The 21,512-nt window shown below is 43.3% G+C and overlaps 1 protein-coding gene across 1 annotated transcript in view; it reads left to right on the forward strand.

Moving 5' to 3' along the window:
- The first annotated feature begins 1,273 nt into the window (after nt 1–1,273).
- The window catches only part of GPC5 (glypican 5), a 311,688-nt gene continuing 291,449 nt past the window's right edge, over nt 1,274–21,512 (forward strand). Inside the window, exons 1-2 of the mRNA XM_056491777.1 lie at nt 1,274–1,809; nt 3,462–3,549. Coding sequence (XP_056347752.1) covers nt 1,543–1,809; nt 3,462–3,549 — 355 coding nt within the window. The 5' untranslated portion in view covers nt 1,274–1,542. The remainder of the gene's footprint in view (nt 1,810–3,461; nt 3,550–21,512) is intronic.

Consider the following 21,512-nt stretch of genomic DNA (forward strand, 5'->3'; position numbering starts at 1 on the left):
ATTACATTCCAAAGGCTCAAACACAGCAAAGCCATCTAAAAGATACTGTTGTAGCTTTATTGAAATGTATTTATGAGCATAGGAACCCTTGTCCTATTCTGAAAAGCTACAAAAAAAGACGAACTGAGAACAGGCAAACTTTTTCTTCTATGTGCTGAAGGTTACTAGAATAATTTATAAAAACAAATATGCTACTGTCTTCAGAAATCACTGGACAACAACATAATACGACAGCAACCCCTTGAAGTGCGTTAGAAATTGCAAATTCAGGCTACAGTTTTTTTCTGGTGTTTTATTCAGATGGCAAAGTGATTTTTCTCTTTATAATGGCGTAAAGAACTGTATAACTGTAAATGTTGATCTACAAAATATCACTGTTTGTGCAAAACAATATACTATAATATCCATAACTAAAAGCATCTTCACCTTTTAAAATACAGGATTGGTTCTAAGTCTGTAAAATAAGCATCTATGTCATGGAAATGTATGTTGATCTTTAACTCTCATTTTCTGTCACAGTCCAGAAAAGTGAGGCAAAGACAAGGATTAAACAGGGCCACAGGAAAATCTAGTCACACGCTTCGCTGAAGCACTTTGCCCCCTCATCTACGCAGTCCTGTGACAATGAACACCCATCCGTCCCACCGGTCCTGGCACTTTGTGCCGGCCCGGCCGTGGGTGCCTGCGGGCCCCGGGGCAGCCGCAGCGGATGGCGGCTCCGAGCGGGACTCGGCTCCCGGGGCCCGGCCGCAGAGAGCCTGCCCAAGCGGGCGGGTGGCACCGGCCGGAGCCCCGCGCAGCCGCCGGGATCCGCACCTGGGCTCCGTCTGTCGCGGGTGGGAGCGCCATCCGACACCGCCGGCCCGGGATGCGGCTGGTGCTGCTCGCCTTCCCACACCTCTCCCAGTCCCACCCTCCCGACTCCGGTTTCCTATCCTGCCTTTCCGCCAGATGCAAGCGCACGAGTTTCCCCCGGACAAGTGCAGCCACATGCGGCACCACCCCCTTCATCGCAGAGCTCCGCGTGGGGCCGGGGACGCGGCTGGGGCGGGACGGGCGCGGCGCTCCCGCTTTCCCAACCGCGCGCAACTTCGCGGGGCGGCGGCGGGCGGGCGGGCCCGGCCCCTTCCCTGCCCGCCCCCCACGGCCGGGCCTCCCCCGGCCCTCCCGTGACCGCGGGGCCACCATGTGCATCTCCCACCCCGCGCCTTCCTCCCTCCCTCCTTCCCTCCCCTTCCCCACCGCCTGCGCAGGCAGGATGCGCGCGGCACCGCCATCCCCCGGCGGGAGCCCTGCGCGGCGCGGTGCGGCGGGGCGGGCACCTCGCTCCCCCGCCGCGGCCCGGCCCCGGCGGAACCGCGGAGACAAAGTTTGCAGCGGCGGCGGCGGTGCCCGAGCAGCGCGGGGCAGGCCGGGCGGGCGGCGGGCTCGGTGCATGCCTGGTGCGTGGATGAATCGCAGCAGGCGGCGGCGGGCGGGGGCGGGGGCCGCGGCCGGCGATTGGGCGGCGCGGCGCTCGGAAGCACTTTGTTTTCTATTCTAATGAGGGCGGAGCGGGGCTTGTGGATATTTACGTTGAGGCGGGAGCCGCCGCCCTTCATTCACCCACATGGTCCCCGAGCCCGGCCGCTGCTGCCGCCGGGACCTGCCTTCGCGCCACTTCCCTCCCCCACCCCCCCCATCTCTCCCCCCCCATCCGCCCCGCCGGGGAGCGGCGCGGAGCGGCTCCCCGCCACCGGGCCGGCCACGCCGCGCCGGGGCCGCGAGAGAAGGAGGAGGAGGGAAGATGGTGGCGGCGGCCGCTGGCTGGTGAGTGTCGCTGCCGCGCGCGTGTCGCTGACAGGAAACCTGTTGTGAGGCGGCGGCGGCCGCCCGGCGCAGGGGGCGAGCCCGGGGAGGCAGCGCGGCGGCGGGGGGCGGGCGGCTCGGAGGCGGCGGCGACGGTAGCTGGTGGGGCCGCTGCGAGTGGCCGGGGCGGTAGGAGGGGGTGTGGGTGGGCGGCGGGGAGAGCCGGGAGAAGGGCGCATGGCGCGGCGCCTCCCGAGCTCGCACACGGGGCGGGAGGGGCTGGAATGAGGGAGATTTGAAAAAGCGTGCGCGCCGCTCGCCGCTGCAGTGAGTCCCGCCGCCCCCTTCCCGCCCCCCCCCCCTCCTCCCGCCGCGCTCCGGGCCCGGGGCGCCTCGCCGGGCCAGGGTGGCGCGGGGAGCGGCCGAGCCCCCGGGACGGGCAGGGCGGCGTGCGCGGCACAATGGCAGCGGCGGCCGGGGGTGGGCGCGGGCGGGGGCTCTGCCCCCGCGGCCCGCGGGGGAAGGCCCGTCCGGGAAAGTTTGCGCCGTGCCCGGCGCGGCTGCGGGGGGGAGCTGGCGGCGCCAGAACAAAGCCGCACGTGGGGCAGAGGCCGCGGCGGCGGCGCGGGGGCTCCGCTCGCCGCCCACGCCCAGCTCGGGAACGGCAGCGGCGGTAAAAGAGGCGGCGGGCGGGGAGGGACGGGGGGGAGGGCGCGGGTCGGGGGGGGCCTCTCGGGGAGCTCCCGCCGGAGGCGCTTTGTGCTCCGTCGCCCCCCGGGGGAGGGGGCGCGGGGCCCCGGGGAGGGGGCAGCGCCGCGGGCTCCGAGCGCGTCCCGGGCCCCTCCGCATGGGCTTTTGTTCGCAGGAGGGGCGGGGGCGGCGGGCCCGTCTCTTTCCCCCTCCCCCCCCCCACAGTTTTCCGCCGAGGTGCGGGACCTCCCGCTTCTCCCGGGCAAGCGGACGGGGGACAGCGGGCGCGCCCCGCGCCGCCGCTCGGGAGCCGCGAGCTTCATTACGAAATCGGCGCGGCGGCGGCAGCTGCGGGCCCTCGGCGGCGCCATGTTGCTGGGAAGGGGGAGGAGGCGGGGGACATGGCGGCGGCTGCGTGCTGAGGCCGATTGTTCCCTGTTAGGCCCGGAGCCGCGTGTGGGCAGCGGCGGCCCGGGGAGCCGCTTCCCCTCCCTCCGCCGCGGTCTCTTCCCGGCTCGGGCGGTCCCCGGGCGCGGGCGGGCCCGACCCTTTGGTGTCCGCCCGGGCCGGGGGCTCGGCGGGCCCGGGCGGGCGCGCGGGGGGGGCGTCACGCCGTAGCCGGGCTGTGACCTCCGCGCTGCCGGCGGCGGCGCCCCCTGGCGGCCGGCTCTGTGTTCTCGGCGAGCACGTGCTGCGCGGTGCGGGGAGCGGGCCCGGCCCGGCCCGGCCCGGCCCGGCGCGCACGGCAGCGAGGGAGCGATCCTGCCGCGGCGCGGGGGATCCTCTTACCGGGAGAGCGCCGTGAGCCCGCGCGCGGCCTGTCGCACGGGGCCGTTCGTCGCCGCCCGAGGGGCGCGGAGCGTTTCGCGCCCTCCCCGCACGGGTGGAGTGGGGATGGGGTGCGCTGGGTTTGGGAAGTTCCTCGGTGACTTTGTTCACTCCTCAGCAACAAAAAGCAAGTAAATCGCTGGTTTTTTTTGCAGTATCCAGACGTGCAGCTGGACGTAATGCAGCTTTCAGTGGATGTTGCAGCAGTGTGTTTGCAGAGGAAGTTAGTTTCAAGGGATGATGGTAAGTTTTTATTTTTGAATTTTTTTGTTTTTTTTTAAAGTATAGGGCCTGAAGCAGTTCTTTTAAGGCTCAGGCTTAGACTTCAGTTAGGACCACTAAATTCCAAATAGTTTCTTGGAATTGAATGTGTGTGTAGAAGTACACAATTTCACTTGTTTAGAGGAGAATAATGCAGCTTTCCCAAGCCAGCATTTGTTTGACTAAAGCAGTTGGACACTGAGGGAGTTTTAAAAACCTTTAGGTTTGATATCTTGGGGGGTTTTTTTTGTTGTTTTTTTTAACAAAACTCCTTTTTTTAGTCAATCTAACAGAAGCTAATTTAATTGTAGTTTTAAAGTATTACATTAATTGACTTGTAAGTATCAGGTAAGGGAGACATTACATTTACGTGTTTCTTCAAGTCTATATTTCTATTAAAGAAGGAATAAAATATGATTTCAAATTATGAATATAGTACTGTCTTGCATTACTGAACCTCAGCTCTGTAATAAGGTGTAATTTTGTTGTGGTAGCATATTTACAGCCATTATTAGAATCTGCTTTTTGTTTCTAGATAGACCAATCTAAATGCTATGGTAGGATTTGTAATTTGACAGGGTATCTATGGCAATTGCAGCAAGTATTCTAACTTGACAGCAAAGTTAGTAATTGGAAAACTTAAAAAGTTTTGCCATGTCATAAGGTGGTTTCTGGATTTTAAGAAAGCTGATGGTAGGATATGTTCAATCTAATCTTAAAATTCCTGGTTTTCTGGGATTGGGTGTAAACTTTTTTAATTAAAACAATTTGGTGTGAGCTCTTCACTAAATTCAGGTTTTTCTTTGAAAAGTCAGTTATTTTTAAACTCTTAGAGTTGTTGTGGCATTCTGAAAATAGTATGGGAGAAGTATTTATTTAATTTTCATATTTAGGTCTTCTACTGTGAACCAGCATTGATTTTGATATTCCTTAGTATTGTGCATGAGTGTCCTGGATTGGGCTGATTGGCTGCTTCAGTTTATTCTGAATGTGGTCTTTAGTCCAGAAAGGTGAATATTTGTTTCAAAGCTTGTAATGAAACCTTATCAAATACTTACTTTGTTCTTTTCTTTCAGCAGGTACCAGGTAGACAACATATCTTGAATTACTAAAAAACGCTGTTTGCGTCAGAGTAATGTCAAAGTGCTTACAGTGCAGGTAGTGATATATAGAACCTACTGCAGTGAAGGCACTTGTAGCATTATGTTGACAACTGCCTCATGAGATCTTGCAGGACTTCAGAGAATGGAAAGGTACAGTGTGGTGGTGTCAAGTGCTTTTTGTACTAAGGTGCATCTAGTGCAGATAGTGAAGTAGATTAGCATCTACTGCCCTAAGTGCTCCTTCTGGCATAAGAAGTTATGTCTTCATCCAGTCACTCAGGTTAAGACTGTAGATGTTCCAGTAGTTTTCTGCTTTGCAGACTTCTGTTAGTTTTGCATAGTTGCACTACAAGAAGAGAGTGGTTGTGCAAATCTATGCAAAGCTGATGGTGGCCTGTTATAATCTACATCAAGGACTTTGAATGCTTTCTGCTTGTTATGGGATATTTTGTGGCCTTTCTTATTTTAACAGCAGTCTAGTGAATGACAGCTCTTGTAGCACTAAAGTGCTTATAGTGCAGGTAGTGTTCACTAATCTACTGCATTATAAGCACTTAAAGTACTGCTAGCTGTAGAACTACATATTCAGTATGTTTTATAATTTATTTGTTGTTTATTGAACACTGTTCTCTGGTTAGTTTTGCAGGTTTGCATCCAGCTGTATGATACTCTGCTGTGCAAATCCATGCAAAACTGACTGTGGCAGTGACAAGTCAGTCAGTGAGTGTGGAAAAATTATACCCCTTTCTACACAGGTTGGGATCAGTTGCAATGCTGTGTATGTCTGTGGTATTGCACTTGTCCCGGCCTGTTGAGGTTGGTGGGGATAGAGGCTGAAACACCCTTGTAGCTTTAAGGAATTTCTCCTTCACTAATCCATGAAACTCAAAATTTCTAAGGTTGTTTTTTTTTTTTTTTAATGTCATGTAATTCTCTGTGTAACCAGACTTGGATTTTTTTTGTATTTGGCTTCTTGTTTGTATGTATTGGATTTGTTGCTGACAGTATGTATTCATTGAAATTCTTGAGTGTGGATTTTTTTTTTTTTTTTTTTCTTTTTGTTATTTGCATTAAATGGAGGTGATGCTTGTTTACAGTTTCTTCATGAATTTGTTGGGAAGAAATGGATCTTGGGTATCAAAAAATCTGGATGAAAGTTCAAATTTGTTCACTAAAAGCTTGCTTTGCTAATTCAAATTACTTGAAGGATTCAGCAGCTTCCTTTTGTAATGCTTCTTACTGTATTGAAACTACATTTTCTAAATGGCAATGGGCCCCTTTTTTAGCCTTAGTTGTTCCATCCAGTGTTTGTCAAATTAAAGAGTAACAAACGAGGTTATGGGCAGAGCCTTAATCATTCATCACCTATGGAATCTTTAGTATGTTTCCGCTTGCTGTGGAGTACCTATATCGATGAGTGCTAACAGTGGTCAGCTTCTAAACTTTTTAGTGAATTGCTTAGCATGGGACTCCATAGCAGTGAAATTAAACGTCCCTTGAGCTTCCTGAAGAACTTACCTGAAGGAAAACTCGTCCAAATAACAGCTTCAAAGAACCTGAAATTGGTTGTTGGGGAAAGATGAGGTAACTGCCTCTGATAAGGAAGAGTCTAAAATCTGGAAGTGGAGCATTCAACACACTCGCTGTTGAATGAGCTGCATAGTAGAAAACTACACTCATAGCTCAAACATTAATGGGTTTAGTTCTAAAACAGTCTTCCAGAGGACTAATGCTATAAATTCAAATTATTCATTTTGCTGCTTTAAGCTGCCAGACCCTATATAGTATTTTAAAGTAGAATGGAGTTCCTGTTGTGGTGGGAAATTATGGGTCAATGCTGCCCTTGCTCTTCTTCAAATGGAATATGAAGCTGAATGGGGCATTCCTGAAGAGTACACTCAGTATTGCCATATTACTCTGTCCTCTAGCAAGAAGTTGAAAATACACATGGGGCTTCGGCATTCTTAAACTTCTTTCTGAAGTAACCAAACATTGTTGGACTTTACCATGCTGCTGAGTTTCTACTATTTTTGCTGTCTATCTGTTCAGGAAGTATTGCTCAGATGGGTTTCTTGCCCCAAATATTCATTTCCCAAGCTTAAAATTTTCTTTCTTGCTGATCAGAGGAATCTTGTCTGTGGAGTCAGCAGATGAGGTGTGTGTCTTGTCCTGATTTCTGGGTTCTCAGTTTCTGCAGTAATCTGCTGGTGATGGCAGGTTTAACTCTGTAAAAGCAGTAGTCTCAAGTTAAAATGCAGATAATGCTTTATTATGTGATCATATTTATACCACCATGTAAGTATCAAGTTTTAAAATGCTTGAAGATGTATGTTAGTTGGACAGTGAAGCCCTTTAAAAATCAAGTGTTTGCACAAGCAGGTTTTACACCAGTGGAGCCTTGTCCATCAAGTGTGTTGCAGTGTAGTTTTAATACCTTTATATGAAAACGAAAACTGACATTTTTGTATTTCCATCATAAATTCTTTTAATGCCTGGATTCCAAAAATATGCTTGTATGTGGTGCAGGTATGAGAAATGAATTTGTAACTTAGGCAGCATCTCCAAGATGTAGTAAGCTCTGCTTTAGTCAAGAAGCACGGCACTGCCTTTTTAATACTAATCTTATTTGCATGCTTTCAATGCTGCATTGGCTTATAGGTTGTAGTTAGCCCTATGCTCTTTTTGGTAGATACCTAATATTTTAATACTCTGTTGATACTTTTACACTTCAACTTAGTGTTCTCATTGATATCTAATAGGTAAATTCAGTCCTGTCTTACATTGTTTTGTGTAGACTGGGCTTTTCCAGTCATTTTAATGTTTACTCATAAATACTAATCATATCTGTAACTTGGTTTCAGTGTAGTTTAGACACTGAAGTAGTTGACAGAAGACTATAGGGAGAAGTAATACTGCTAAGTTCAGCTGGTTTTACTGACTTTAATTGATCCTTGTCTCTGATGTTCACGTGGAGGATATGACTAGAGAGGAGGGATTAGATGGCTGAAACAAGTGCCAGTTTTAAAATCCTGCAGAAATACCATGAGGCATTTTCTGCAGATGTATTCAGCTTTTTTAAAAATGTCACATGTATGGGAAGTGTATTTCTAGTGGCTTTGATACAGGTATTCATTTTTACAGTGGACTGTGAATTAGTCAGAGCCATATGAACTTCCAGGAGATTGGTCTAATGAAGATTAGGCCTGCATGGATTCTTAGGAATTGTCTAAAATGAAGTTACTTTTTATGTGTATTATGCAGGAAGAGCATAAAAAGTAAAAAAAGAGAGCAAAAAGTAAAAATTTCCAAGCAGTATTAAACACTTCCTGTAGTCCTAGTATAGCACAGTTGGTTTTATAAGAAAAACCATGTCTGTTAATCATAGAAAATTCTGTGTACTCAGTATCTGAAAGCGTGATGGGAAATGAAACATGTTTTCACTAATTTGTCACTGGGTGATACTGAAAAAAAACAGGTCAGTTCTTCAGAATTGACTGTCTTATGCTGACATTTGAATATAAAAATTGGCGAGTGAGATGACTGTCAGGCACCGTCATTTTGAGCTTGCTCATAGACATTAAGTGAACCAGGACTAGAAGGGAATCTCGCCTGCTGTGGTGGCACAGAGTTGGATTTCCCTGGTATAGCTTATTTTCTACCGTAGAAAATCAATGCAGTGCTCTATGCTCTGCAGTACATCACTCTTATTTGTGTAGTTAATAGGTGGTCTTATGTACAAAGTCTTGGTAAAAACTCAACTTTCTTTAAATGGAGGATTATTGAAATTTGTTTCCATGCTTTTCCCTATCATCCCTCAATCATACAATTCATTCCCTGAAGCCTTTTCTCTCTGGTTCTGGTAGCTTCATATGAATAGGCTAATAGCATTCAGTATATGAAACACAGAAATGTCATGGATCCAGAACACAAAGGAGTGTGACTGCATCGTGTTGTGACTCTTCATAGAAGCTTTGCTATGAAATCTACAGTTTTCTGAAGAGTCAGTTTCTGGTAATTTCCTTTCCTGTTTCTATTTTTAGGTGATGTCTAAAGGAAAAGATACTGGGGGAAAATGAAATCGTGCTGTTAGAATTTTCCATTTACTACATCTGATGGGTATCTGCTGTGCTTGTGTCTCTTGTACCTGTGTAGCATCAGTCTTCAATGATGTAGCAAGAGAAGCATTGAAGCAGGTACCTGGTAATGTGCATGGGAATTGTCTGGAATCTGAGATTATGCAGTGGTACCAACGGTGCCATTGTTACATGCTACAGGTTCTGAAACTCATTGCAGTTTGGAGTAGGACAAATCAAAAACTTTGCATACATTCATTCCAATAGAGCTAATGCAAGACTAATACTACAGCCAGTTGGGTCCTTGGTGAGAGGAGGACTGACTAGGTAGAGACTGAGTTACGAAATGAAACTTTTTGTTCTGGATTTTTCACTGCTGTAAGAAAGACAAAACTACTAAAGCCATTATAGCGTTTCATTTTTGCTGTTAAACAAAAAATTTTGCCTAGTTCCCCTTTTAAATGGGTGAGCAATTCTGTGAGTTTTGGACTCAAGCATTGGGTTTTGGGTGTTATTGGGATGGGGTGAGATGTTGGGGATTTTTCATTACACTTAACTTGCTAGGATGACATGACAGGCATAATTCTAGCCTTAAGTGTGTAAACATAGAACACTTGCTGAAAACATTTTAATACTAAAAATTATTTCAGGTTCTGAGAGTGAGTCAGGTTCTTCACATTGTCACAACCTACAGGCAAAGCTGTAAATATAAGTAGTTGTGACTTAGGTAGCCTTCGGTGGCATTTTGACTCAAGGAGATTAGCACTTGAAGGGCTGATTCCTTTGGGCATTAGGAATTTCTACCAGGTTCATACATCCGCTTTGGCTGAGGAAGGCAATCTCCCCACTCAATTAAAGAAAAAAAAAAAAAAAAAAAAAAGGCTTTTATGTGTGGTCGACGTAGTTTGCATGGAACAATTTTTACATAAGTTTTGTAAACAGCAAGCTGAGACTTTGAACTGAAGAAATCTTATTTGGATGATTGGTGTTTTGGTAGTATCTGGGATTCAGACTGGTTTTGATTACTGTTGGCTCACCCAGCTAACTAATGCTAGCTATCAATATATAGCTTGAATTAATGGGGCAATATTTGGAAAGGAAAAAAAGAACCAATGAATGCTTAAATGCCATCCAAATAATCTGTATTGTAGTCAGTGCAAAATACATCTCTATTTTGGTTGATTCAGAAGTATGTTTAGGAGAATCTGACCTACAGGTAGCTGGTCATATCTCACTTTCAGTAGAAAAATGTAGCATTATTTCCTCTTGGAAATAGTGTGATACTCCCTGGGAGGTGGAAGGTGATGAAGGATGTGAGAAAAGCTAGAGAAGATAAAACGATGGATAGTTAAAGTAGGAAGCTCAGTTAAGGCAGAAGACTAGCATAACTTGGGTTACTTAATCTCTGTTTTGTATTCTTTGTATGCTGCTGTGACTGACAAGAATGTTAGAGCAACTCTCCTGCTGTGGAGCATGTCAGCAGTTGGGACAGAAATGATCAGGAATTTAACAATGGATAAGATGCACAACAATAAGAAATCCCTTGGGTGACATGTTATAGAATCTTTAAAAGATTCCAGATACCCACATCTTTTAAGTGCATTTATGGCAGCCCTTTTTCCTGCTGTAGAATAAATTTAACTAGTTCCTGTTTATTGTACTTTAGTCAGAGAAAGCTGCTTCTACTGTTGCAGAGGACTGCCATTTTTCTAGTTACTTCTGTAATTCTTTAACTGTCCTCTGCAGAGATGTAAAATACAAGCACTTAGGAAGTACTGAGTCACTAGTTCATTGTTTTGATATGTGTGTATCATTTTATTTTTCTACTCCATACTACTTTAGCAAAGGCCCGTGTTTTATGTGGGAAATAACACTGTAGTTCCTGAATATTACTGTAATAGTTTGAAATAAGATATTTGTGTTAAATCCTGTAAAATTGTGAGCTCAAGTTGGTTTAATTTTTTTAGCTTTCCTAGTAGTTTTCCAAAGACCAAAAAATATGTCTTGAAGAGCTTCTCTTAGGTATCTCATTTTCCACAGACAAGCTTGAGAACTTGGCACTACTTGGTGGCTGCTGATTTTTTATTTTTTTTTTTCCCTAATTTGATAAAACATTGACATAAGATTTCATAATGAAACGTCTTGGGGACAACTTTCTTAACTGCAGAAAAGAGTGTCAGTGTGTGGTAAGCTCTGCCAATACGGTTTTAATTCAGGTAAAAGCTCCTTGGTTCTTAGCTAGCAAAAGGTTTTGAAAAACAACTTGAACAGTAATTGATACCTAGATTTTATGGTTGGAATTACTCTTTGTGGGGAGAAGGTGCATGATTGTGCACAGACAAGGCCTGTTAGTAAATAGTTTTTGATAGAGCATAATTTAATGAGATACTACAGTTTTGGGATGTAATTTTGTGTATCAGTGTTACCAGATGAAGCATGAAAGCAAATCATTACTATATATCTATCTGTCAAAGTAACTGCTGCACTGCAAATCATGAACCTTTTTGAAATTACATTATGTTTATGGTCTTCAGGCTTGTGCAGGATTTTGTATTAAGAACTACTCCCTTTCAGCCATCATAGGGAAATTTTGCAGTATAATACTGCACAGGGTGGTTAACTTCCATAAGCAAGTTGTGCCTTCTTAACTGCCCAGTTCATAATTTGGTTCCAGTCTGAAGGTCCTGCAGCTGGTTTAAAATGTTCTGTATGTCACCAAATTGTGCTCTTTCTATTTGTCAGCATCTTCTGGTAGAGCTGTAGCTCTGATTTTGCATTAGCAGATACATAGTGCTTCTATAAGTATTGGACTGGATTTGTGTGCAGGTGAGTATTCTGTAAGAACTGATAAGGTGTTGGAAAGCCCAAATATGCTTGCTTCCATAATTATGAGAATGAATGTAGAGTATTTTGTGGTTTCTTTATTAACAATCCTACTATTGGACTATTTTCAGTGGTCAGACAAGAAGCTTGGAATACGTCAGACTTTGGGAGAAAATGGAACTAGAGATGCTTAAAAAAAAAAAGTCTGTTCTTTAATTACTGGGGACCTGGGGAAATATTTAGGAAGTAGTCCTTTCCGGTTGTCCCTGTTTATGTGTCTTAATTTGCAGAAACTTGCTGATCCCAGGTTAAATCCAAATGGCTGAGTTATGAATAGATCCTGGCAGGCAGCATTTGAGAGGCTGCTCCAGCAGTATAGTGAAAGGAGGTTTTGCTCAGGGAGATGGCATGAGCAGTCTGTAATATGGGTTATCCATGGAGATCAGTGCAAACAAAAGTGAGCATGTTCTTTGTCTGGCCAGGTCTGAGTCAGCTCCTGTTTGAAGCTGTATTCTGAATGAGGATGATTCTTTTTACCTTTATTTCCTAGCAACTCACATCCAAGGATTGTATGGATTGCTTTGACAACAGATGTGCACTTGTTGGTATCTACTATTCAAAGTTATTTTTGTCCCTTTTGAAGGTTTGTTTATTAAATCCGGCCGGTAATTAAACACACACAGTAGAAAGATGCAGTTGCACGTGAATTCAGATATGTACTGCACTTGAAATTCAGAAAGAATAACACGTGTTTTCATGTGACTAATGTGTTTCTAAATGGGAGGTTCAGGTAGATTAAAAACATAAGGGTAGAGTAGGGGAGAAAAGGGAGAAAAACAGTTCCTGGGAAAAAACCTTGTCTGTTGGGGAGACTAGAACTGTGATCTCCAAGAAAGCCTAGAAGGTCTAAGTAAGCTGAGCTTGGAGTGAGAAACAGTGTTTTGCCATTTTTGGGTTCATCATACTGCAGTAGTTGTATTTATTGCAAATGAAGTTTCATTCTAAGAGTGAAATAAATTTTCATGCTTTTTGTCTGGTGGATTCAATGTTTTGGGTTTTTTTATGGAGGGGTGGAGGGCTGGTTTGTTTTCTGGAGAAGTTAAAAAAAAAAGCCTGCAGAACTTTGCTGGACTAGTAGACTAGTCTCAATTCTTGTCTTAAATCTAACACAGCTCTTGAGTGTGCCCAAGAGTATTCTGACTTTTCTCAGGTAGTCCATTCTGCTCTGGTGATGTATTTTCCATAGGGAGGCTCAGTAGTTTTAGGGGGAAGGGTTTTTTTTTTTTACATTTATAAGAGAAAATGTGAGAGTGCTAGAGTTTTGAACTATTCCATTAATAGGCGAAGTGAAGATTTCATTGTAAAATGAGTTTCTTGATTACAGAAAATAGAATCTTTATAGGTTGCTACTTCAATTTGGTGGTTTTTAAATATTTTTTTCTTCTTTTGGAACAATCAAAAACTTAATAAATTTTCACTGTGAAAATGAAGAGTGATTTAGAAGGAATCAGAGCTTTGGATAACCTTTTCTATAATGTTTTGTGATGGAGTATTCAAAGACTCTCCTAGATTCCATCTGAAGATAACAGTACTCTTGTATTGATGATACTTTCTCTTCCTCCCCAAATCATGAAGTTGTTTCCTGGCAACATACCCTAGTATATCAATAAGTAAGTCTTCTTGCACTGGTTGGATGTTTCTCTGGGTTTGATGTAGCAGTTGTGAAAATGTCTGGACACAATCTGGAATTTGAGCTCTATCCTTAATCTACTGAGAAGATTCCCTTGCAAACTTAAGCAGCATCATTGAGCTTGACAGTTCATGCTCTGACATATGAATGGGACATATACCTGGGAAAGTAGTTTGTGGGAGCTGCCAACAGCATTGTACATACTGAGGTATTCAGTATTGACAGCTGGGAGCCACATTTGGGTATCTGCAACCATGTGGAGTTAAACTTGAAAATGGTTTGTTCCATCTGTGCATGTGCATGTATAGTTCCACTTGATAAAGTGTCTCTCTAGTACTAAGAGCTCGGTCTGCATGCCTGTTCCCCTTCACGGATAGGAAAACTAGGATATTAGGGATCACCTACTCGAAATCTGCCAACTTCTAGGACATTTAAATGAAGTTACTTTCTGCCTTATTTTATAAGAAGTGTGGGGAACCAAGAGGAATGTAAGCATGTTTTTGCAGATGTAGCAGAAGCAAAAGGACTAAAATTCAAGAAAAAATTAATATTATAATATTCATATATTCATTTATGAATATGCTATATTCATAAAACATAAACTGTATATTTCAGAGTTTTAGTAGTGATAACCTGAGCCTTCTCCTGTAGCCTAAAGGGAGCCTTGGTCAAAGAATCTAAACAACAAATGGGTAAAATTAGTTTACTAATAATCTTGTGGGGAATTCTAATAAAGCTCAGTGAAACAAAAACTAGATCAAGTTTTTACAAAAATAGGCAGGTATGTGTCTTGTCAATCTGTGGCCGCTCAGAAGTGTTCTGGGATTAAATGGTCCTTGGTGGTGTGGTAAAATGGGCCCCTTGCATGAACGTGAGATCTTTTCAAGTCTCCTGCACTCCCAAGTTGCTTTGAATATGTTATTTATGGATGTCTGGTTTTGATGTGACGGCAGCACTGCTGAGAAATACACCTGTTGCAGGTAGCTGGGCTTGAAAACTGCACATTGAGATTCGAGTTGAACTCCAAGTGGGAGCCCAAGACTAGAAGCTGGGAGCTACCAGCCTGTGGGATAATAAAGGGAACGAAGATGGGTGGTGCCAGCCAGGTGGAGGGACACCGAGAGACAAAGCAGGAGCTGGCAGTTGCTGACTGTTCGGATAACGAAGATGAAGACCATGTGAACCAGCGAGGTGGATGGACATGAGAGGGGGCAGGAGCATGGGAAGACTGGGGGTCTTAAAAGCCTGGGGGTTCCTCCTTGGAGGCACCAGCTTGGGCTGTACCTGTGGTACTGCTCTGGGAATAAATGTCTGTCTGAAATGGGGCATCTGAGACTCTGCTGTGGGAATCTGGTGTGACAGTGTGAGTGGGGTGAGCAGGGAGCCAAGCAGGGCTCCCATCAGGTCACTGGAGCTGCCTGCTGGGAAGGGGCTTCGGTCCCAGCAGGGGAAGCCTGCCCTTGGGGAGGGTGACTGGTACAGAGCCTGGGAATGGTCAGAGAGGGAAGTTTTCTTACTGGCACTTGATAAATACATAATGCCACAACTTGAGCTGATGTGCAGTGTGCTCAAGATACCAGTGCTGCTTCCATAGGGCAGCAATACCACCAGTGTTTGACTGGAGAGGTAGGGCAAGTGGTGTTCTTTCATGTGGTAGCTGTAACTCGTATAACTGGTGCATTAATCAGTAATTGAATCTCTTGTATGATTTGTACACCCTGTCAGAGCTGCAGCTCTCTGCTCCACTAGTCTTTTCACTAAGTGGAGATTTATCTCTATTTTACTCAGTGGGAACATCCTCATCTATTGGCTTTTTATGGCCCTGACAAAATCAAACTTCCCTGGTGTCTGGGTCTCTGTTGTGCTCCTGATTGATAGATGGGAATTTGCACATACATGGTAAGGATAGGCATTTATAATCCTGATTCATCTGATTGGTCTGCTCTAGTATCAGGACTATGTTTGTCTTTTGCTAAGAGTTCTCAGGGTCCTCTTTTAAGATCTGCCAGCAAGTCTGAAGTGCAGCATTTTTATCAGTCTTCCTAAACTTTGTTTAAAAGCTTTCTAGTCCATTCTTTGTATATAGATAATTAACCTTTTATAGCATTGTTTAGAAACACTACAATGTTAGCTTAAACTTGTTGTATTTTAGTCAGAATTTTAATAAGTACTGTGGATTTCAGGGAACATTTTGGGAAAGCTTTTACAGATAGTTGCAATTTCTCTGGTTTCCTCTGACTTGCTTTTAGAGCTAGCCTTTCCCTAAGCATACAAGGTCAAAAAAAGAAACTATGCTCCCAAATGACGTTTCCTCTTTGTCCTTGAGGGGCCTAAGAAATGGGTTATAGACAAAGCAGGAGCTTTTTTTTTTACTTTCTTCAAACTTCAGGAATTGTTCTTTCTTCACAGCTGTTTCTTGTTTCCCTAGTCTATACTTCTTCTCTTTTGCAATATATATCTGTGTTTCTGTATAGGTACATATATTTGTGTATATAAACATATGTGTGGGGGAATGCTACTAATAAATGAAAGCTAGTACATATTTACATCCACGAAATGTAAGGCAAAGAACAAGTACAATCACTTGCTGCCTACTATCTACTAAAAATGATCGGGAAATGGAGAAGAAGAAGAAATCACTAATTTGGCACAACATCGGTATTGCACGTGTAGTTCCTGATTATCACTGATGGTGTCTGTGAAACTAAGTTCTTCCAGAAAAACTTGTTTGGAAGAGGAAGACAGTTTGGTGGGGTTGGTTTGGTTTTCCTGCTTTTTTTGAAATCCTGAAATATTGGCAGGGTTAGCTTTTCTGCCTTAGCTAGACTGCGAACATGAGAAGGTGCCAAAATACTTTGGGAGTGGTGCGGGATGCAATTGGACAAAATGGGGGGAGGATGTGGATGGAATCCCTTAATAGAGGATGAAAGTCTGAGCAGTTCAGGTAGTTCTGAAGTTACAAATGGCTGAAAGTGCATCTTTTCTCCTAGGGATCTGCTATTACAGCTGAGATACTAAATGAACAGTTATACCTTGCCACAGCCCTTCTTCCTACATGCTTGTGCAGGACTCTCCATCAAGGAATTGGGTGGTTATGCAATATCAACAGAGCTGGGATGGCTTAAATATCTAAAGAAAGTTTTGCGTCATGAAAGTTTTTGTAGTTGATTTAGTAAGATAGTTCTTGCTGTGGAGTCTGCCTCAGTATATATATTAGATGCTTGAGCTTTTATTTTATAGTAATGAGTGCAACATTGTATTAAGATAAAGTAAAACTGGTCTAAGTTTTTGGTTTCTCATAGTTTAACTGTACAGTTGACTTACCTTGTAACTTTTTCTGTTTTCTATCTGGAGACTGCAGTGCTGTAATATATACTCATCTTGTTCCAAGATGCCTTGCATAATGAAATTAGCACTATATACTGTTGCCTACTGGCTAAAATTATCAGACTTTGTTGTGCTCATTTTTCAGGTGTTCTTTCTCTTGTGCTGATTGAATTCAGGTAAAAATAGAATAGTTCAATTGGAAGGGACCTACCACAATCATCTAAACCAGCTGCCTTGACCACTTCAAAGAATTTAAGCATATTCCTCAGGACATTATCCCTGTGCCTCCTAAACATTGTCAGAGCATTGTCAAAGTATCCACCACCTCTTAAGAAGCCTGTTTCAGAGTTTGACCTTCTCAGTAAAGAAATGCTTCCTGCTGTCTAAACCTTCCATGGTGCAGCTCTGAACTGTTCCCACATGTCCTATGACTGATCTCTTTCTACACTTCTCAGGAAGCTGTAGAGAGCAATGTGGTTGTTCCTCGGTCTCCTTCTTTCCAAACTAGACAACATCAAAATGCTCAGTCACTCCTCATAGAACAGCCTCCTCTTTCCAGCACTTCTACCAGCTTCGTTGCCCTCCTGTGGACACATATAAAGACCTCAATATCCTTCTTAAACTGTGGACCTAGCACTGCATACATAGTCAAGGTGAAGCCACACCAATGCTGAATACAGAGGCATAATCCCCTCTCCTAACAGGATGGTGATGCTGCTTTTGATGCACCCCAGGGTGTGGTTTCACCTCTCAGATGCCAGGACGCAGAGCTGAGTCACATTGATCCTGCTGGCAACAAGCAACACCAGACCTCTTCTTGCAGAGCTGCTTTCCAGCCACTTCTCTCCCAGTTTGTCCTGGATGCAGAATTTGGTATTTGGACTTGTTAAATTTCACCTTGTTGATGATTATCCAGTGTTCCAATGTATTGAAATCCTTTTGCAAGGTCTCTTATTTCTCCAGAGAGTCAACAGCACCTCCCAGTTTAGTGTCATCAGGAAACTTGCAAAAAGTATGTTTAACTCTACAGAATGTCAGAGCTTGGGACAACTGAGAGATTTGGCTGCCTTAAGTGAGTTGGTAGAGCTCAGTGACAGAAAGTTATGGTTAAAGTAGGCACTGTAAGGAAATGAAATAGTGGGAATTAAGAAAGCAAAAGTTCAAGATAAACTTTAAAAACATCAAGGTCGTCTTTTAGCAGAACACATAGGTGTTTTAAGAGTGTGCTCTGAGGTAGCTCTGTGTTCATTTTGGTCATTAATAATTACCTGAAGTGTTTTGAAATTCTGGATATAATTGTTGCAGTAGCAAGTGTATAAAATCCATTATGAAAGGCTTGTGTGAGCTTCTTAAGACCTAGCATGAGAGGAAATGCATCTGCTGCATAGTTATATGTAATACTCCTTCATTTGAGTGTCTAATAGAAAGGAGAACTGGAAGAGCTCCTAGGGTGTTAGATAAATGTCATATCTTCAGAGATGGAATACAGTAATTTGAGAACTTTGATTTCATAAAAAGGAAACCTTTCATAATTTTATTGGGATAAATATGATTTTCTGTCTCAAGTAATGAAGGAAACTCAATGGTCCCAAAACTTTGCATGATGTGTTTTGTATTTATTATTCTGAAATAGAAGTTAGGTAGCTGTTGCCATGTTTGAACAGTTGGTGGCTCCAATGCTTTGCAGCTATCACAACACATACTGCTGAAACGAGTTAGTTCAATTCTAGCTGTACCAAACTAGTTAGAAGTGTAAAAGGAATACTGGAACTTACTAAGTAGCCAAACACTTGTAACTTGGATTTTAAACCACTAGGTAAATACCCCCTTTTTAGTTCTTAGATAAGCATAAACTCCACTAGTGCTGTCTAGCCTAAGATAAATTATAAAGGAGCTCCTTTACAAAGTGCCAGTTCATAATCAGTGGCAATATTATTAAAAACTGCATAGCTGGCAGCATCCCTGCTCCACATTGCAGGATTATACAGGTAGGATAGATGACAGCTATCCTGACCAAGAAAAAGGAGGGAGGGACTAATCAATCAATTTCTGGAAAAGAGGCAGAGATGAGCATGTAGACGGTCTTTAAATGGAGACTTGCTTAAGTGCTTATGTATCTAAAAGGGAAAGTACTTTTGTTTGGGTGTGGAAAGAAAGGATTTAGTGGGCACTGGTGCTTGATAAAGCAAGATGACAAGTTGTTGAAGTGGAAGAGCAGGTCCTTTTAGCTGTTTTTTCAGTAATTTGTAGGAACATTTCATAAACATAGAACTTGAAGAGGATGAAAAAGGTTGTGAAAAATGTTAGTTCTAGAAGTCTGGAGGAAGTCTTAGATAAATGTGTAGACATGAGCCTAGAAACTTCTGGTGATTGCTTTTTCCAGATTTTTGACCCCCAAAAATATGACTGGGGAGGTGGAACATTAGTACACAGTTTTTCCATGTTCTAGAGAAAAGGAAAATGTAGAATTAATTTTTGTTCACCAGTGCTGGAAAACTACTGTTTGTCTATTTTTTGATGAAACATTTGTATTATGCCATCCTGAACTAGTATAGGTACTCTGCTGCTGTTTTCCTTTCTGCCTTGTTTTTCATCTGGATTGTTATTACCATGCTTTTTTCTTGAAACTTCAGTAATTTATGGTAGAAACAGCACTGCAGGACAGTCAAAGAGAATGCAGCCTTGCAGGTACAGTATGGCCCTCCAAATCAGAGTGAGGTAAAGAGCAGTTTGAGAAGACACAGTGAATGAAATCATGTAGTGACCCAAAGTTACATGCAAGTGCAGTCTGGGTATACCATTTTCTTTCTGTACAGTTGAATCTTATGTGCAAAAGAAGTTCAGTTTGGGACTGGGAAAAAAGGAGGGGAAAGGATTTGAAGAGTCTTTACAATGTGCAAACTTACTAAGACTCTTCATTTTTATTTCCTTCTGTTTCTGGAGAAGATGATTAAAAAATAGCCCTGTTGATCAGAATTTCTATGTCCATTTTGATAGCTGTATAGTATTATACTATCTTAGCAATATTAATTAATAAATTGTTAATTGATATTTTTTATTGATACCAGGTAGTGCTAAGATTGAACTTACATGCTTGTATTATCTATACAGTGCTCTTGAACAGCCAGTGGACAACAGCAGACTAACATCTTGAAGTATTTGTATGCTGCACTGACTAATTCTTGTTTCTACAGTGGACTCTGAAGTTGCTCACATATAATAAATATATAGCTTCTATGAAATATATATTAATGTTATTGAGAAGATGGGAAAAACACACCAATCTGAGACCCTCATCCAGGACTAGTCAGATCATTGATGGGGGATCAGTTTGGTTTCAGTTTGTGTCTTTAAAAAAAAATTAAGTCCTTTATATGTCAGTAAGACGTAGTAAGAAAATTTTTGGTATCTATGTATCTCTTTAAGCATGTTATTTTTCTTTCTTTAATGAGGACCTTGGCCTTATTTTTCTAGATACTGGTTTCATTTTGCTATTTAATACAAAATAAGAAATAACTTGAAGTATGCTTCACAAGTAGTTCAGGGATAGCTGTGTTCATGAAACCTTGTGTGGTGAATGGCTTTGGTATTAACATTATTTCCACTTGAAGATTTTTCCTGTAACTGAGGCATTTTGCATATCTCATGGCTATAACAGCAGAGAAATACCTATTAACTATAGGCATTAGGCATATAGCCATTAACACAATTACAGAGGATATTTATTTTTTAAAAAATGAAATAGAAGATTGGAAATTGACTTTGCATTGTGAATTTCATTATCAAGTTAATAAAGTTGTTGTGTGCTGATGGAAGGTAAACTGATCCATAAAAAGAGCACGTGATGTGGTTTGGCAGGAGGTTAAACAGCCTTTGAATAGAAAGCTGTGGCTGTATTTTTGTGTATTTATAATGCAGGAAAAGATCAGTGCTAGCATTTTTAGATTAAATTCTTGGTCATGTGTAGAAAGAGTATGCCACTTGGTAGACTGGTGTTCTAGTTTTTCCCAGACCAGCTGCTAAAACTACTACAGTGCATGTTAAGATAATATCAGAGATTCACTGCATAGCCTTGCCACTTCAATACATTAATATCTCACATGTTCATTTGGGAGAGGTGGGAAAGTTTGGATCTGTGCCAAGCAGACAGAGACAGCCAGTCACTTGACTGCCAGTCACATGAATCTTGAATGTGTGAATGGTATTAAAGAAAATGAAGGTGACTGCATTAATTTTCTTTGATATGTAGTTACATCAAATGTAACAGTTACTGTGTTTTGGTCTAAATTCGAGACCTCATATGAATTCTTTAGCTTAGTGTCAATTCAGGGGGGACTTAAGGGTGAAGGTAGGTCGCCTGTTCAACACTGGCAGCCTGTAGCTCCTAATAATCTAAAAATAGATGCTTGGGAGTTGTTACTAATGGAAACTTAAACATTTTCTGACTTTCAGGAGTGCCTGGGTCTGTCCTGATTTTTAAAATAAAAAGACTGTTCACCCCAGAATATCTAAGGAAGTCTCCATGGAAACACTGTACCTAGCAGTAAGGAAAAGTACTTTTGAAAGTAAATGGCTGACTGCTGAGCTATGTTTGAAGTATAAATTATTAAATGAATAAAACCTTTATGAAAATAGATGTGCAATTACCTTCTGGATACAGTACTCTGAAGTGAGTACTGGAATTTGGAATGACTGTGAAGAACGGGAGCTGTGCCTGCGTAGGCAGGATCCCAGGTCTGCACTGGTGCACCCTTTTCCCTTTCACGTCAAGGGGTAAGTCAGCTCTGCAGAGGTCGGGCGCGGGGCTGGGATGGTGTGTGAGGGGAGAGGAGCTGTCCCCGTGTGCCCCAGCCGAGGATGCTGCTGCGGGAGCACTGCCTCGGCTGTGCCTGCCAGCGGCTTCTCCCGGTGGCGGCGGCTGGCAGCTTG

This window comes from Oenanthe melanoleuca, chromosome 1, assembly GCF_029582105.1.
Source record: "Oenanthe melanoleuca isolate GR-GAL-2019-014 chromosome 1, OMel1.0, whole genome shotgun sequence".
In the NCBI taxonomy this organism is placed as follows: Eukaryota; Metazoa; Chordata; class Aves; order Passeriformes; family Muscicapidae; genus Oenanthe; species Oenanthe melanoleuca.